This window comes from Mastigoproctus giganteus, chromosome 13 (assembly GCF_048544385.1).
Source record: "Mastigoproctus giganteus isolate SK-2022 chromosome 13, ASM4854438v1, whole genome shotgun sequence".
NCBI classification, from domain to species: Eukaryota; Metazoa; Arthropoda; class Arachnida; order Uropygi; family Thelyphonidae; genus Mastigoproctus; species Mastigoproctus giganteus.
This window is the reverse complement of record NC_143587.1, coordinates 63,096,944-63,115,638: the sequence shown is the minus strand read 5'-3', so window position 1 is coordinate 63,115,638 and position 18,695 is coordinate 63,096,944. Positions and strand designations below refer to the sequence as shown.

General features: G+C 35.9%; 1 protein-coding gene across 1 annotated transcript in view; it reads right to left on the bottom strand.

Annotated features, from left to right (window-relative positions):
* Nucleotides 1-873: 873 nt before the first annotated feature.
* Nucleotides 874-18,695, bottom strand: part of Nep3 (M13 family metallopeptidase neprilysin 3) — a 353,718-nt gene continuing 335,896 nt past the window's right edge. Inside the window, exons 18-19 of the mRNA XM_090387832.1 lie at nt 14,589-14,723; nt 874-917 (exon numbers count right to left, since the gene is read on the bottom strand). Coding sequence (XP_090243958.1) covers nt 14,624-14,723 — 100 coding nt within the window. The 3' untranslated portion in view covers nt 874-917; nt 14,589-14,623. The remainder of the gene's footprint in view (nt 918-14,588; nt 14,724-18,695) is intronic.

Sequence of the window (18,695 nt, the reverse complement as noted above, 5' to 3'; positions counted from 1 at the left end):
ATAACAGTCAAGTTTTAAGCCTTGATTTCTACTATGTGCTATTCCTGCATATAGAAAACTCACAGCGGTTTAAATTTAATAAAATTTAAGAAATTTCCCAGAGTTAATTTCATATATTAACAAATTCAACCATTACTGTAACGTAATTCACAAAAAAAAAAAAAAAAAAAAACAGTCACTTCTCATTTTATAAGAATACAATATTATCTAAAAATTATTTTTGCTTCTTATAACAATTGCAAAAATGTTTGAATATTGAAAATAGTAATCATTTTATTTTTATTTTACTGCACATTTCTAAAACTGCCATTTATATTATTTCAGCACAGGGCTTGTATGGTTACTGTGACAGCCAAATATACTCGAAAATTAATTAAGTCATACTTTTTAACAATTATCTCAAAAACTAAAAAACTAAATTTTATAAATAACCTTCTTCTTTATTTCAGCAATACAGAAAAAGGAAAATTTCTTAAAAAGACTAAATTATTAAATATGCCAATTTTATAAATTATCTTTTATCTATATAGTTATATGTCAAAATGCAGTTGCTATTCTAAAAATGGTGGATAAGGCAAGGAATACTGAGGGTGATAATTTTACTTAAACAATGCTAATCAAATAGTGATATGTATTTGACATACTCAAATTTTTGCATCTACTTGCAGTTACTGTTTTTGTATATACAATGAACATGAATAAAACAATAAAGGACAAAAGCATAGAAACAAACTTCCTATTTCATATGGTAAATAGGGTTGAGTAGCACAGTGTTACATATCATTTGACATACTAGATGACATATCAGTGATTTCTGATGAATGTTGAAAGATCTAACTCAGTAAAAATGGCTGCCACATGATGATTCTTTTCAAAAAAAAAAAAACTTCTGTTTACCATTCATTCCAAAATGGCCCCTGAAATAAAACTTTCTAGTTACTGTATATTTATTGAATATTTCATTTTCATATTTAAAATTCCAAAGGTTAAAGAATTATTCTGAGTAATATTACCTACAGAGCAAACCACAGGCTGAACCAGCCAAAAATATAATATTAAAAATAAACAATAAAAAATAAAATATATAAAAAGTAAATTACCATTGGTTTCCTTCCTCACACAGAAACACACTTCGACATATCATTTGGTCTTTACCTGAAGAGGTAAAGACCAAACCCTCCAGCACATGACAACGTGACAAAACAAATGGCCTTCAGTCCACAGTGGCTTTCACTCTCCTTCTTATGGCAGCAAGAGGATCAGAGTGGAAGCTGAGGATGCTAAGAATCTCTGGGTACGACCAGGCTGCCATGCACGGGAACTGAACTTGGCCTGTTACAACATAAGATCGCTCATCGGTTAAGATAAGATATTAGAACTGGAAAAGGAATTAGAAAATGTGAATTGGAATATCATCGGCTTGGCTGAAACAACAAGAAGAAATGAATCACTTATAAGTTTATCAAGTGGAAATCTGCTGTACACCAATGGAAACAGTGAAAAGAGCGAAGGTGGAGTTGGCTTTCTGGACCGTAAAGATATAAAAAACAACATTTTGGAATTCAAAATTACATCACCAAGGGTGTCAAGACTACTACTCAAGATTTCTAAGAGGTACAAACTAGAGATTACAATGATATATGCACCAACATTGAGCCATGATGAACAAGTTGAAGAAATGTACACTGAAATTGAGAGACATAGATGAACAGAAAACTCACTACACCATTATTATGGGGGACTTCAGTGCTAAGGTTGGATGTCAAGTGTCAAGGCTAAGGATGTCAGTAATGAACACTTTTTTCAAGAAAAGGGTGAAAATGGAAGAGCCCAAATGGATTAACAACTAATGAAATCGACTTCATCCTCACTAACAGAAGATATATTGTGAATGATTTTACTGTCCTGAACAAGGTAAATGTTAGAAGTGATCACAGAATGGTAAGACGCACATTTGATATAGATGTAAGAAATGAAAGGAAAAAACTGACTCGAATAAATAATACAAAGGTTTTTGAGAACAGAAGAGAAGAAAAAGCAGTATGTACTGGAACTTAAGGACAAGCCCTTTCAGGACCAAGATAATCAACAAGGAATACAATTTTCTGAAAGTAGTAAAGCCCGAAAAACCTATGGTTAAAAAGAAATCCAAAGAAGAAAAAATTAGTCAAGAAACACTTGTCATGATGAACCAAAGACAACAAACGAAGAGCAAGATAAACACTGACAAGGACAAAATTGAGTATTACTGAGTTATGCAAAGCCATTAGAAAGAGACTCAGAGAGGACATAAGAAGATCTAATACAAGAAAAGTAGAACAAACAATTAAGGGAAAACTAAGGACTTAAATTAGCAGTTATGAGCAGTAATACAGAAAGACAAATGATACTGAAACTGAAATATAGTGATGGTGTATTTATAAACAGTAGAGAAGGCATAATTCAAATAGCAGAAGACTACTATAAAGAATTATATAAGAAGCAAGAAAATGATGCAAGTAGTGGGGAAGGTGGATCACAAATTAGCAACACATATGACATACCCAATATTCTTCCTGATGAGGTAGAACATGCACTGAAGAAAATGAAGAATCGGAAAGCCTCCGGGTGAAGATGAAGTTACTGTAGTGTTGTTAAAATTGGGAGGAAGAGACACGATACAGAAATTGGCAAGACTCTTCACAAAATATATTTGGAAAAGTGTGATGCCTAAAGAGTGGAATAATGGAATCATAATTTTGCTGCATAAGAAAGGAGATAATTCAGAAATTGGAAATTATTGACCAATTAGCTTGTTGTCCCACATCTAAAAGTTATTCACAAGGGTCATTAACAACAGATTAGAAAGAATACTTGAAGAGAATCAACGGAAAGAGCAAGCTGGCTTTAGGACAGAATTCTAAACTAGGGATCACCTTCACGTAATATCACAGCTAATGGAGAAAGCAAATGATTATAAAACACCATTATGCCTCGCATTTGTGGATTATGAAAGGGCATTTGACTCCATACAGCATAAGGCAATGTTTCGGGCACTGGAAAGACAAGGCATAGACACCATATACATTATGATTTTGAAGAAAATATATGAGAACGCTACCTCTTTTATTAGACTAGATAGTAGCAAATTGAAAATTGAGAAAGGAGTTCGACAAGGAGACGCGATACCTCTGAAGTTGTTTACTGCTGCTCTTGAAGAAGCTATCAGAAGATTGGACTGGTCACAGAAAGGAGTCAATGTGAATGGAGAGTACCTAAACCATTTACTATTTGCAGATGACATCGTGATCATAAGCCACGATCCCAAGAATTAGAGGAAAATTTTAATCAGTTATGCAGAGTTAGTAAGGATTTCAGACTAAAGATGAATATGGCTAAAACAAAAAGTAATGATGAACAAGTATGCCACAGAAAGGGATATAAGCATTGAAGGAGCAGTAATTGAAAAGGTGGATTCATATACTTATCTTGGACAAGTCGTTAGTTGTATTAATGATAAATTGCTGGAAGTCAAGAAAAGAATAAATTTTGGATGGATAGCATTCAGGAAATATAGTCACATACTGAGAAGCAATATCCTAATTTCTCTGAAACGTAAAATAATGAACCAATTTATACTCCCCACCACGACCTATGGAAGTGAAACTTGGACACTCACCAAAAGAATGGAAGAGAAGCTGAAACCACACAGCAAAGAATGGAATGAATTATATTAGGAATCAGACTGTTGGATAAGAAGAGAAACACATGGATTAGGCAGAAAACACAAATAAAGGACATTCTTATCAAAACTAAAGAACTGAAATGGTCTTGGGCAGGACAAATAGCTCGAAGACATGATGACAGATGGACTAAGAAAATAACAGAATGGTATTTTAAAAGAAAACCTAGAAGACTACAATGGAGATGGACAGATGAAATTCGTGAGTTTGTGAGTAGTAAATGGATGGCTGTTGCACAAAACAGAAGGAACTGGAAAGCTCTGGAGAGGCCTTCATCATGCAGTGGATTGACAATGGCTGATGATGAAAGTGATATTTACATGAATGCGCTTATTTTATTCATAAAATAAGTACAATATATAAGTATAATACTAACAGATATTAACATTATAAGACTTCTTATCGCATGTGATTGGGACTGATAGTTTGTCAGTTAGTCAAAGAAGTCGGTTGAAGCAAAGAATCATAAGAAAAGTATGCGGACATGCCCACCCTTAAGAATTTTATTTTCACTTAATACTCTTGCATGTATTATTCATTTACATGAAATCAATAATTTTCATCTGTTTAGATAATGAAATTTGATGTTTGGTAGTACAGTCCCACGACTTTCTTTTATAAACACCACATCACTGACTGCTGAATCAAGCTTTTGCTGAATATAATGCAAAGCTGTATCTAGGGTACTTCTGGAGGCTGCATGAGAAATTTTTATATCCTGGATTTGATTGTTTCTTCTTCAATATATCTGTTTCTGCCACAGTGTATATGATATTATTTTTAGAGGACGCTGGGATCGCAAAACAGTACGGATAGTGGATTTTTGGCTGCTGTAAAGGGATAAGTATTTTTTAATTTTTAATGTATTCTTTGTTATTTAACATAGTACATTGTGTTTTACGGAGATATTAAATAGGCTTAGTAGCGTTTGTTAACTTCTTATTTTGAATTTAACCAGCAATTTTTGGAAGTTACGACTCCCAGTGTTGGTGCCAATATTGTTGAACTAGCCGCCATATTGTAGTTGATAAGGAATAGCTTAACGTATATATATATCTCGAACAGATAGCATAAGGTATAAAGTTAAACTAGATAACATAATACGAAGCACTGTATTAGGAATCTGTTAGCTTATTATAGTATTATCAATTAATCAAAAATATTATTAATCTTATTACATTTCATTGTTAATTAAATTGTATTTAAACGGAAATCATGACCCAGACTAGAGCTGCGAAGCAAAGATCACAGACTAGCGAGAGTGCTGTCGCTCGGGGGAGAAACAAAGGGGGCAATTCTCCAACACATCACAGTCTCAAAAAATGTGCGAAATGTGAAATATTTGCTGACCTTTCTAAAACAGGACATGATCTAACCAAGGAGGATGCTTTTGTGTGTGCTAGGTGTCTGGAGTGTCAAGAAATTAGGCACCAACTCAGTGTTCTGATGGGCGTCTATGAGAGCTTGAGGTGTAAGGTAAATGCCCTCAAAGAAATTAATATGAGAGGCCATCAAGCTCTCAGCTGCCCAGTTCAATGACAGAGCTCACTCCTGTGCATCAAGCAACACAGAGGCAATCTCCAAGTCAGAATGCACTGGTCCCAAAGAAACTAGTTATTGTTAGTGACCCTATTGTCAGGGAGACAGGGAATATACTATGCAAGAAGGATAGGTGGAACAGTACCAGGGTATGTCTGCCAGGGGCAAAAGTTGATGATGTTGTAGAGCAGATATCTTTTAAAGACACTAAGGGTGATATTGTTGGAACTAATGACATTAAGAGTAAGGGACCTGCAGATTTACTCAATGAGTACAGGTCAATGTTGAAAAAAAGTCACAAGTTAGGGTTGAATGTGAAAGTGTCTGCAATTCTGCCCAGACATGATAGTATATAATGAGAGCCTTGTCAATCAATTTGGCCCTGGAAAGATTGTGCAAGGCTCAAGGGGTAGAATTTTTTTCAGCCTGGATTGTACTTGTTAACAGGAGAGATTGCTTCTACAGGGACGGGATACACTTAAATAGAAAGGGTGCAAGAATATTTGCTGATGCTATTGAGGCAGTGTTAGGTGGGTCGGAAAAATGATAGCTTGGGGGGATACAAGGACTAATAGTTTAACAGTAGCCATAGGCAGAGGTGAAGGTGATTCTTGCACAACTTCTATTAGAATAAGTAGCAACCTGGAGTGAGTGGTGTTGGGGGTTTCAGGGACGGATGTCAGTCATCGTGAAACAGGTGGGTATATGTGATGTGTTAGAGTGGCTGGGAATAGGAATACGTGCATGTATACTTGCATGTATAAAATTGCTAGAAGTATAGTAAATAAATTTGATGAATTTGAAGTGTTGGTCAAGACATCAAAGGCGGATATTGTAGGGATATCAGAGACGTGGTGTCACCCAGATATAAGGAATGCCGAACTGGAATTTGGGGAGTACAATGTGTACAGAAAGGATAGACAGGATAGGAAGGGAGGAGGTGTTATGCTGTTAATAAAGAAAAATATAAAATCAAAAGAAGTGCATCCAGTTGAAATAGATGAACAGTGCACTGTTGAGTCAGTTTGGTGTGACATAAGCACTGCGAAAGCAAAAATTAGAGTAGGAGTGTGTTATAGGCCTAATGACTCGAATGAGTACAATGAACAATTGTACAGAGAAATAGAGTGGGCTAGTAAATCGGAATGTCTTATAATAGGGGATTTTAACTTCCCAGATATTGACTGGAACTTGTGGTTCCAGTCACACACTAGTCAGACTTTTGTGGATTTATTGGATGATTGTTTTCTGCAGCAGCATGTTCGAGAGGCAACCAGAGAAAGTAATACTCTTGATCTGGTTATCAGCAGTGATAATTCATGTATTAGGAATTTGCAGATTAAAGAACCACTAGGTGGCAGTGATCACAGTGTACTGACGTGGGATTTACTTAAAGATTTAATTACCATCAGGTGTAAAGGAAAGGGTTTTTGCTTCCGTAAAGGCGAGTACAGTGGTCTCCAACAGTTTTTAAATTCTATACAGTGGGATCAACTGACGATGTTACCAACAGTAAATTCTAAGTGGGAAGCATTCAAGGAATTAATCGTGGAAGCTACTAAAAGTTTCATACCTATTAAGAAATATTGTTCAAGGTTTAGGCCTAAATGGCTGTCAAATGAACTAATGAGACTCGTAACAGAGAAGAAAAATGCATGGGATGCATATAAATTATCAAGCGACTCAGAAGCCTATGGCAGATATAAGTTAATCTGTAATCAGGTCACAAAGGAGGTTCGGCAGGCGAAGGCAGATTACGAGAAATCCTTGGCAAAAGATGCTAAGAAAAACAGCAAGGATTTCTTTACTTATATAAACTCTAAAAGGAAGGGGATGAATCTGATTGGTCCACTTGACATCAATGGTTCGACTGTTGATGATCCTGCTCAGATAGCAAACAAACTGAATGAGTATTTTGCATCTACATTCACACGTGAGGAATTATTAAGGTTTGAAAATGGCAGAAGGTTATCAAATGGTAGCAGGGTGCTTAATGATCTTGTAATAACTGAGAGCAAAGTGGAAGAGAAATTGTTGAAGTTAGACGTAAGAAAAGCACCTGGGGTGGATGGGATCTATGCTGTTATATTAAAGGAGGCGGCAAGGCAACTAAGCAAACCCTTAACCATAATTATGAGAGCATCCTTGGACTGAGGGGAGGTTCCCACGGACTAGAGATGTGCAAATGTATCCCCAATTCACAAAGGGGGATCGAAGGGTGACACGAGTAATTACAGACCAGTTAGTTTAACTTCTGTTCCGGGTAAAATAATGGAGTCACTGGTTAAAGATGCATTGCAGGATCATCTAGACAAGACTGCAGCAATAATTCAGACACAGCATGGGTTTGTTAAGGGAAAGTCTTGTCTGACAAATTTGATAGGATATTATGATGAGGTTACAAAGGAACTGGATGCAAAAAACAATGTTGATATCATATATTTGGATTTCAGGAAAGCTTTTGACACTTGCGCATGGAAGACTATTGTACAAATTGGAGCAGAATGGTATTAAGGGTAAGTTGCTACAATGGATAAAAGGATGGTTAAGTGCAAGAAGACAGAGGGTGGTAATCAATGGGTGCTGCTCTTCTTGGACTAATGTTATTAGTGGAGTCCCACAGGGTTCGGTGATAGGTCCACTGTTGTTTTGTATATTTATCAATGATATTGATGAAGGTATATCAGGCTTAATGTCGAAGTTTGCAGATGATACAAAGGTTGGCAGGGTTGTTAATGACAGTAATGGCAGTCTGCTACTGCAACAGGATCTAGATAATTTGGGCAGATGGGCTAAGAAGTGGCAACTGAAGTTTAACCTTGACAAATGCAAAGTACTGCATATGGGTAGAAATAACCCCAGAGAAACGTACCAACTGTGTGGTACTACACTTAAGGTGGTAGAAAATGAAAAAGACCTGGGAGTAATTGTGCAGTCAGATATGAAGTTCTCTGAGCAATGCAGACAGGCTGCCAGGGCAGGTCATGGGGTTTTGTCAATGATATATAGGAATTTTGCTAGCAGGGAAAAGGAGGTGATTATCCCTCTGTATAAGGCAATGGTCAGGCCATGCCTTGAGTACTGCGTACAGGTCTGGAGACATTTTAGGAAGGATGTAGATTTACTTGAGTGGGTACAGAGAAGAGCAACAAGATTGGTGAGGGGAATGAAGGGATCCTCTTACCAAGAGAGGCTTAAGTTCTGCAAATTGCTGTGGCTGGAGACTAGGCACCTGCGCGGTGATCTGATTGAGGTATATAAGGCCTTGAATGGATTGAGCACGCTGAATTCTGATGGGATCCTTCCACTTGTTCAGATTACGAACCTAAGGGGGCATAAATTCAAATTAAGAAAAGACACAGGTAGAATAGATGTGCGGAAATTTGCCTTTAGCCAGCGGGTGGTTAATTGCTGGAACAAACTTCCATCTGTCGTTGTGGAAGTTGATAGCTTGAATAAATTTAAGGAGGAACTGGACAGGCATTTGGAGGGAATGGTGTGATTTTTTTTTTTTTTTGGCTGATGCTGCATAAGCTCATACATTTGCTTTCTTGCATCACATGCCACTACTACTACTACTTGATGAGCTTGAAGTGCTAGTCAAGACATCAAGGGCAGATATTTTTGGGATATTAGAGACGTGGTGTTACACAGATATAGGCAGTGCAGAGGTGGAATTTGGGGGGTACAATGTGTATAGGAAGGGAGGAGGGGTTATGCTGTTAATTTTTTTTTTTTTTTTTTTTTTTATGAAATCCCCAAACACGAAAGGTATCAAAACCTATAGTACTTGGTACCGTGCATGGGTTGAAGGAGATGTATGGGGGGGGGGGATGCCGGAAAAGAAACACATAAAATCTAAGGCAGTACATCCAATTGATGTTGGTGGACAATGCAGTGTTGAGTCCGTTTGGTGTAAAATAAGCACTGGGAAAGGAAAAATGAGAGTAGGTGTGTGTTATAGGCGTAATGAATCCGATGAGTATAATGAGCAATTGTGCAGAGAAATAGAGTGGGCTAGTAAATCAGAATGTCTTATAATGGGAGATTTTAACTTTCCAGATATTGACTGGAACTTCTGGGTTGGTCATTCGCACACTAGTAAGAGTTTTGTAGATTTATTGGATGACTGTTTTCTACAACAACATGTTCGAGATGCAACCAGAGGGAGTAATACTCTTGATCTGATTATCAGTAGTGATTGTTCATGCACTAACAACCTGTAGATAAAGGAACCGCTGGGCGACAGTGATCACAATGTATTGATGTGGGAATTAATTAAAGATGTAACTACCATCAAGGCTAAAGGGAGGGCTTTTGCTTTCGTAAAGGTGACTACAGAGGTCTCAGGCAGTTTTTAAATTCTGTACAGTGGGATCAACTGATGATGTTACCAACAGTGAATTCTAAATGGGGAGCCTTCTGGGACTTAATTTTGGAGGCTACTAGGCTTTTCATTCAAACTAAGAAATACTGTTCAAGGTTTAGGCTTAAATGAATGTCAGATGTATTAATGAGGCTAGTGGCAGAGAAGAAGAATGTGTGTGATGCATATAAAGTATCAGGCGATACAGAAGCCTATGGCAGGTATAAACTAGTCTGTAATCAAGTCACAAAAGAGGTTAGGCAGGCAAAAGCAGATGAGAAATCTTTGGCAAAGGATGCAAAGGAAAACAGCAAGGAGTTCTTTACTTATGTAAACTCTAGAAGGAAAGGGATGAATCAGATTGGACCACTTAACATAGATCGGTTAACTATTGATGGTTATGCTCAAGTAGCTGATAAACTGAATGATAATTTTGCACCTACATTAACACATGAGGAGTTATTCAATGAGGGGAGTTCCAGAAGTTTATCAAATGCTAACAAGGAGCAAAGTGATTTTGTAATAACTGAAAGCAAAGTGGAGGAGAAATTGTTGAAGTTAAACATAAGGAAGGTACCTGGGGTGGACAGGATCTATCCAGTTATATTAAAGGAGGCAGTAAAGGAAGTAAGCAAACCCTTAGTCATAATTATGAGAGTTTCCTTGGACTCAGGGGGGGGGTTCCCATGGACTGGAGGTGTGCAAATGTATCACCAACTCACAAAGGAGGTTCAAAAGGTGACACAAGTAGTGACTACAGACCTGTTAGTTTAACTTGTGTTCCGGGGAAAATAATGGAATCACTGGTTAAAGAAGCATTGCAGGATCATCTAGACAAGACTGCAGTAATAGTCGATACAGCATGGGTTTGGGAGGTCTTGTCTGACCAATTTGATTGGATACAATGATGTGGTCACAAAGGAACTGAATGTCAAAAATAATTTTGATATCATATACTTGTATTTCAGGAAAGCTATTGATACTGTTGCACATGGAAGACTGCTGTGCAAATTGGAGAGGTATGGCATCAAGGGTAAGCTTGTACAATGGATAAAGGAATGGTTGAGTGGGAGACAACAAAGAGTGGTAATCAATGGACACTGCTCTTCGTGGACAAATGTTATTAGTGAGTTTCCCCAGGGTTCGGTGTTGGGCCCACTGTTGTTTTGTATATTTATCAATGATATTGATGAAGGTATATCAGGTTTAATGTCCAAGTTTGCAGATGATACAAAGGTTGTCAGGGTTGTTAACAACAGTAATGACAGTATGCTACTCCAACTGGATCTAGATAAGTTGGGAAAATGGGCTGAGAAGTGGCAACTAGAGTTTAACATTGACAAATGCAAAGTACTGCATATGGGTAGCAATAACCGAAGAGAAACATACCAACTGGGTGGTATTACACTCAGGGAAGTGGAAAGTGAAAAAGACCTGGGGGTAATTGTGCAGCCAAATATGAAGTTCGCTGAGCAGACAGGCTGCCAGGGCAGATCATGGAGTCTTGTCAATGATATATAGGAATTTTGCTAGCAGGGACAGGGAGGTGATAATCCTGTTATACCAGGCAATGGTCAGGACACACTTAGAGTACTGTGTACAGGTCTGGAGGTATCATTTTAGGAACGATGTAGAGTTACTATAATGAGTACAAAGAAGGGCAACAAGATTGGTGAGGGGAACAAAGGGGTGCTCTTACCAAGAAAGGCTGAAGTTCTGCAAATTGCAGCACCTGGAGAGTAGGCACCTGCAAGGTGATCTAATTGAGGTGTATAAGGCCTTGAATGGGTTGAGCAAGCTGAATGCTGATGAGATTCTTCGTCTTGTTCAGACTAAGAACCTGAGGGGACACAGTTTCAAATTGAGGAACAGATGTGCGGAAATTTGCCTTTAGCCAGTGGGTAGTTGATTGACAGAACAGGCTTCCATCTTTTGTTGTGGAAGCTAATAGCCTAAATAAATTTAAGGCTGAGCTGGACAGGCATTTTGAACGAATGGAGGAATGAAATGGGGGATGGCTGATGCTGCATAAGCTTGCTTTCTTGCATCGTATGCCTCTACTAATGCTAATTTCTGCATCATTCATAATTAAATTTTCCAACAAATTGTCACAGGTTTGTTGGAAAATGAAACTACGCACACTGCTGAATTCATTGTTGTGTGTCTTTTTGCTGTAAATCTTTGGAACCTTTAATTTGTCTGTAATCAGTTAATAAAATCTGTTCTTCATTATCTTCTTATAGTTCAGGATTTCCATTAGCATTGTCAATCTTAGGCAAAAGTTTTCTCTGAGATTTAATAAATGTTAACTTGGAATTTCATTCATACTAGTGCTATATTATAAAAAATATTTGACATTGGTAATGTTTTGCATTTTCTATATTTAACAAAATTTAACCTAAATAATTTGCCTATGTCAACTCTTTAGACATTCTAGAACCCCTTAATCCATAGGCTAGATTAAGGATGTTAAATCTGGTTAACAATACATGGCCTCTATGTTCCTCTTCTTTTAGTTTCTCACAACTGGGACATGAAGGAACATTATCCAGTAAATAAATTTATCTTTTCTGGGTAAGTTTATTTCGTCTGTTTCTTTACAGAAGCTGCAAATTCATGCATTATTCTTTGAATAATGCAAAGTACACCTGTGCTGACTTTTGTGAATATTAAACTGGTAAAGATGAACAATTTATATTTTTTAAAGCCTCAAATTAGCTGATTTGCCAACAACAAAGAATGGTAATCTGTGAGTTCAGTTGCATTACTGCAGGAAGCTACCATAATTTTCTCTTTTGATTTTTTGCATCTTAGTACTGCAGGCTCCATTTTTTTCTGACATATTCTTAAGTAACTTTCTATAATTTATGCTATTTTGTAGAGGTTGTTCCCTAGTAAATTTTTCTCTGTTGATAAATGACTAAATTTTCTGTAAGTGTTTGAGCAGCAGACTGATCAGTGGATAATTTCTCCCTGGCAATACTCAATACATGAACACAATGACATTTTTTCTAATGTCCAAGCCATCCATCACTTGCCATAAAACTTTCTGCAACATCACTTTTTTAATGGAAGTCTAAGACCTTTTCTTTCATTTTGCTTTTATGAGTCTGCTGAATAATTCCACGTCATCCTTTGCATAACTCACTGCCATAATGCAAGTCTGTTCTCTTATTTTGGTTTATTTATGATTTTTTCCAATCTTTTACAGGTGTCTTTCTAGAGTGTCCAACTTTGTTTTCATAGAAACAGCAGCTCTCTTTTCTCATTCGTATTTCATTAATTTATGTATTTTTATTACAATATCAGATAATCTTACTGGTGTAAACACAGTCTGGAACAAACACATAACTGACTTCTACAGCATACAACTCAACAGGCAAGCAGGTGTACAACATTAGCTGCAAGCATATTAGAACAGTGCCATGATACTGCAGTATGCTGTGGGAATCACACAGTATGTTTTAAAGATGGCAGGAGGAGTGCTGGTTAAGCAGAGGTTGGTTATAAAGGGTTTTACTGTGCTTACGTATTTACTGCACTTGAAGTGTATCAAATGCATTTATCACAATAAAAAAAAATAATAATAATAAAAAATCTCAAGTCAAAATTTACCAATTTCTGAAAAGTAATGATTCAATTCTGCTTGAACTTTCAGACTTTTCTTCAACTACCCTGGGTAACTTATTCCAATTATCTTAGTTTTCCAGAAACAACTGGAAAACTAAGATTATTGGAAAAATACCTCCTTCATTCATCTGCTTATTACTTTTAGGACCTCAAATACCTCATTCAGGTCATCCCTGAGGTATAGTGTTGATGCTCTGCAGTCCACGTCTCAGACATTCCTCATATCGACAACCCATAGAACTTCCAACCAGTTTAGTTGCCCTTCAGACCTGAATACATTATTGAAAATAAGGTCTCACCATCATTTTATAATGAGCAGTAATAGCTACCACACCCTCTTCCCTGCTGGCAAAGGTGTTCTACTGATCACTGATCTGACCAACTACTTACACTTCAAGGAAAATTTCATATCTGTTTGTATCATAACTAAATCTTTCTCATCCTGAATTACCTTTAATTTCATGTCCCTTAGTTTCCATGTCACCCAACCCTGGATTATTTTTCCACAAATGCAAAACCTAAACAAGATTAAACTTCAGTTGCTATCTTTCAGACCAAATGTTTAACTGATCTAAGTCATTCTGAAGAACCACAGTCTGGTCCCAATCCTGCAATGAGGAAATGCCATAATAGCAGTAATGAGTAAGAAGCATATAAATAAGTTTATGGGTCCTACCAAGCCTGAGTCCAGGAGTGGTTACAACTTCTACTCCAATAATTGTACTGCTGAGTCACTTTATGGTTGTGCAAAGATTGTAATTATTCTTAATTAATTTTCTTACTAATTTAATGTGTTAATTTAAATTTAATATGTATTTAAATTTCTTAGTTAGTTATGTAAATTGAATCTGTATCCTTCTGCTAATACCCTCCGTTTTAGCAATCTGTTACTATCTTTTTTAGGAGACAACCACTGAGTAAGTAGATTTTAAGTCAAAAGCAGCAATATGCAAAACAAAAATGGTGCCACTTCCTAACATTTACCTCACTTTTAGAACTTAACTTGTAAAAAATTTTAATTAAAATGATCTAATAAATAGACTATTTAAAAAAAATTTAAAAAAGGTAAAAAAATAATCATATAAAACTCAAGAACATTGTTTTTTTATAGATTTCAATCCAAATAATTCATTAATTCTACATTTGGAAAATCCTAAAAGTAAGAAGAGTTGTCAGTGTAAGTAAAGGTAATCCTAAAGGTAAAATGAGTTGAAATAAATTTACTTTAAATTTGTTGCACAGGATTTTCCCTTAAAATAATATAAATGAGCAAGAAAAGAAATGAATTTTCTTGAGATAATAAGTAAAAAAGTTTTAAAAAGTCAACTAACCATTAATTCCTTAACTCTGCTGACTGCAGTTATAATCACCAAACTTCACATTTCTTTTGTGGATTCATAGGACTCCCTTCTGGACACTTAAACTCTTTGGCAAATTCTAAGGAATTAGATAGAGTACCTGCAACCCTAAACACATTAAAATGATAACCATTTAGTACAAAGGCCATTTTAATACATATTTTAAGTTGAAAACTTTAAATATCTCAATACAGTCAGTCCTCGTATAACACGTGTTTACACTACACGAATTCGATCATACACGATTTATAAATAGGGGAATGATATCTTATATAACACAAACCGAATTCGCTTATGCACGATTCGCCTTTGTGTTTACAAGAAATGGCAGCCGAACACAGAATCACCCCAACCGAGTGCAACACGATAGGAATGAAGAGAAGATTCTGAAAATGTATTTGTGTTTTATATCAGTGAAGGGGAAACACATTTCACCATAATAACGTAAAAATCCACACAATTCCAGCTATCGGTATAATCGCAAATGCAATTAGATCAAGTTTACTACCAGTTTATAACAGATTCCACTAGCAGAAACTGGAAATCGTTTTTATTGTTATGGTAGTAACCCCAGGAAATGTGCATTAGTAAAATGTGAGGTGTTAATAGTGTATCTCTGCCTTTAAGGTGTTGTTTATTCAGTTGCTACATGCACGTAGCTTTGTTTATGTGTATCAAGTGTGCCTCCTCATTTTGTAATTGTGCTTTATTTCCTAAAAATTAGTAAAATACTTAAAAGGTGTGAAAAGGAAGAGTCCAGGTGAAGACACTACAGATTCAGAGAGAAAAAAGCAATATCGATAAACAGAGGCAGACTGGGTCAAAAATTCTTACCCGGGAAAATTTGTAGTGGCCTCATACTAGCGTTTATGGCCAAAATCACACTGGCCTCTGGCCCACCGGGGTTTCCCCGGTAAGGCTTATGGCTAGTCCGCCTCTGTCGATAGAGAAAAAATATGAAATTGTGAAACGCTTTGAGTGAAATGAAAGACCATGTGATATTGCACGTGCTACAGACCTAAATGAGGCAATGCCGAGAATTACAAAGAATGCAGAGAAAAAAACTTTCATAGCAGGAACAACTCAAAGTGTAATTAAAATCCATTAGATTAAGACACAAAGAATTGGAAGAGATGGAATGGCTGTCATCTGTTTGGATAGAAAATCAAACAAAAAACAAGTTTGCTTACGATAGAAACAAAAGAATTAGCAATATTTTATTACATAATAGTCGTAATAAAATACAAAAGTATTTTATTATGATTATTTATTGTGTTTGGTAATGTTTTGGGTGTGTTCAATCTTGGGTGGTCGGCACCTAACCCTATTTTTCCCATAGGGCCTGTTGTTTATATTGCATGATTTTGCATTGCACGAGGGTTTCTAGGAACACAACTATCGTGCTATACGAGGACTGACTGTATTGATAAATGTAAAAATTTTATTTTAAGAAAGAAACTTAAGAAGTATACAAATAAAACAGGGATAAAATGCAACTAAAATTGATAACTTAATTATTTATTTAATAATATAGTGCAAATGATTTGAAATACAGCTAGAAGAAAGAGAAAAGTACAAAATATAGTTTTAAACCTGGTATAAATATCATAAATCCTGTAAATCAGCAATTAAGATGATATTCATTAATTTTACTGCTGTTTAAATGCTGTTTCTATGAGTCTTTATTCCTACAATGATTATTCATCATTGTGCATCTGTGGTATGCTCATTATGAATTAGTAAAAAATTTCAGAGCTGCAAGGCTCATTATGAATAGAAGAAATTTAAGGCACCATTATTTGACATACAAGTTAGTGCAATGCATCAGTTTTGTAAGTAGTAAATCACCAAAGTTGATGAAATGGTTTTCATTTTCATTAAATCTGATATTTTTAATACTTCACAATGAATTGCCTGTCATTGCACTACTTTGAATAAGTAATGTTTCCCTATTAGAGAAGACTATTGTTACTTATTCTCAGTGGATACCACCATTGAGAATAAGTAACAATAGTCTTATTCTAATAAGATGGCCATTTCAGGGCTATTTGGCCCTTCATTGGTGGGTGGGTGGGTCGGTAAATGATGGTATAATGACTGACAAGTTTCATATGTTACTTAAAGTTATAACTTATAACTTAATTAAGTTATATAAGTTATTACTTATAACTTAATTAAGTTATAAATAATAACTTATAATTACCAGTTATGACTTATAATAACTGGTAATTATAAGTAATTCAGCAGTCAGCTGTTGGGCTCCCTGACTCCTTGGGCTTCTCGTGGTAGTGGACCTGGCAGTATGGTAGTTTTAGCCACTGACCCCCCGAATTACTTATAATTACCAGTAACACAAGAGAATGACAAATTTCCATATATACAATGCGATTTTGGTCTGCACTCACTACTCAATAAAGTTCTCAATGCTAGCTGAGGTTAGCTGGAAGGAGGATTGTGTCCAGTGAGTAACTAACTGTTACCTGAAATATGGTAGCTGGGGTTATATTTGCCTCTTCCAGCTAGCAGATTTAGGATTAAAGGCACCCTGACCTAAAGCTCTGTTGATACCATCCTAAGACCCATTGCTCTGCCATTTATATGCTCTAACCTTTGACCATATTCAAAGTAAGACAATGGCTGTCTATAAACTGCAAAAAATTTACTCATAGCATCTTTAAGGGAATGCACATTGTGGAATCGATGTGCTTCACTAGTCTCCAAGAGTGCATATCCAGGACATGACAAGACACCTATCCCTACGCCTCAGTAAACTGAAACAATCAATCCCCTTACAAAATATTCTAAAGAAAGATATTCTGATAAAGTGACATTTGCTACCTTCCTGACTTGCTACCATGATGGATAGCAACCTATGTCACTGCCCATGAGAACCATATGTAACACTAATGTTTATATTAATGGGTGAGTTCACTGTTTAATGAATTCATTACTCTTGCAAATGTAATAATTTTGCCCTTTAGTGAATAACTATTCTCCTGATATGTAAAGTCACACATATTAAGGGGAAAATTCAATTATCTACAACAACAAATAAATCATAATTCCAAATAATGTCAATTATCTCATTAATAAACAAACAACCACATATAACTTCAATTTCCTAATGAATAAATCTAATGTAATAAATTGCCTATGTACTATGATGCTTTAAAAATCGGGATTAAAACTTGGCAAATATGAAATAAATATTAACATCATGAAATAAATTCCAATATACTGCAGATAAGACATTATGTGGAATGTAACTGTTTTGTGTGAGAAAATACGTTTGCATATTATTCAAAATTTAGCCCATTTTTTCATAAAAGCAGAGGGTATGGATATTATAACTGACACCACCCACAAGTTAAATCATTTACAGGAGCTTCCAGTAGCAACCAGAAGCCATATCGATATACCACATTGAATTACTTTCCAGTAAAGAGTGAAAGTATTGTCAGAGCAGCCAGTAATTTTGTTACTCTCTATCTATCTATCTATCTGAGGAATTGAATCTGCCAAACATTTGGTCAAAACTCCTACCACAAGATCAGGAAATCTGAAAACCTATATACAAGATTGACTATGAGTGTGCAGGGTTCTAACATAAGTGAATTATATAGCCACAATGTGGGAGTTCGAAGGCATACGAAAGTATGGCAGAAATATTAAACCTAATACTGCCTTCCATGCCCTTCATTGCAAGAATGTGTGGAAAATTCAATCCATCTTGCTTCTTTTCATGGATTCTATATATTATAAAACTGCCAAGAAAGATTTTTTTTTTTTTTTTTTCCATATGTTTCTGTTCCAATGCCATCATCAGAAACCTTGGGATAAACTTCTGGATTCTAATTTATTTAAAGATATTGTCTTGGCAGCACTTAAATTCAACTGAAATAGAAGTGATTCTAATCATTTTATTCATATATATGCTTTGAGAGAATTACATTAATGAGAGAAATGCAAAGCAGCATAAGCAGCATTCAGAACACCAGGAATATAAATAATCAGCATTGCAGAAAGCTGAAATTTGAATGCATAACATCACTGGATGACTCAACGATTAACCTCATTTTG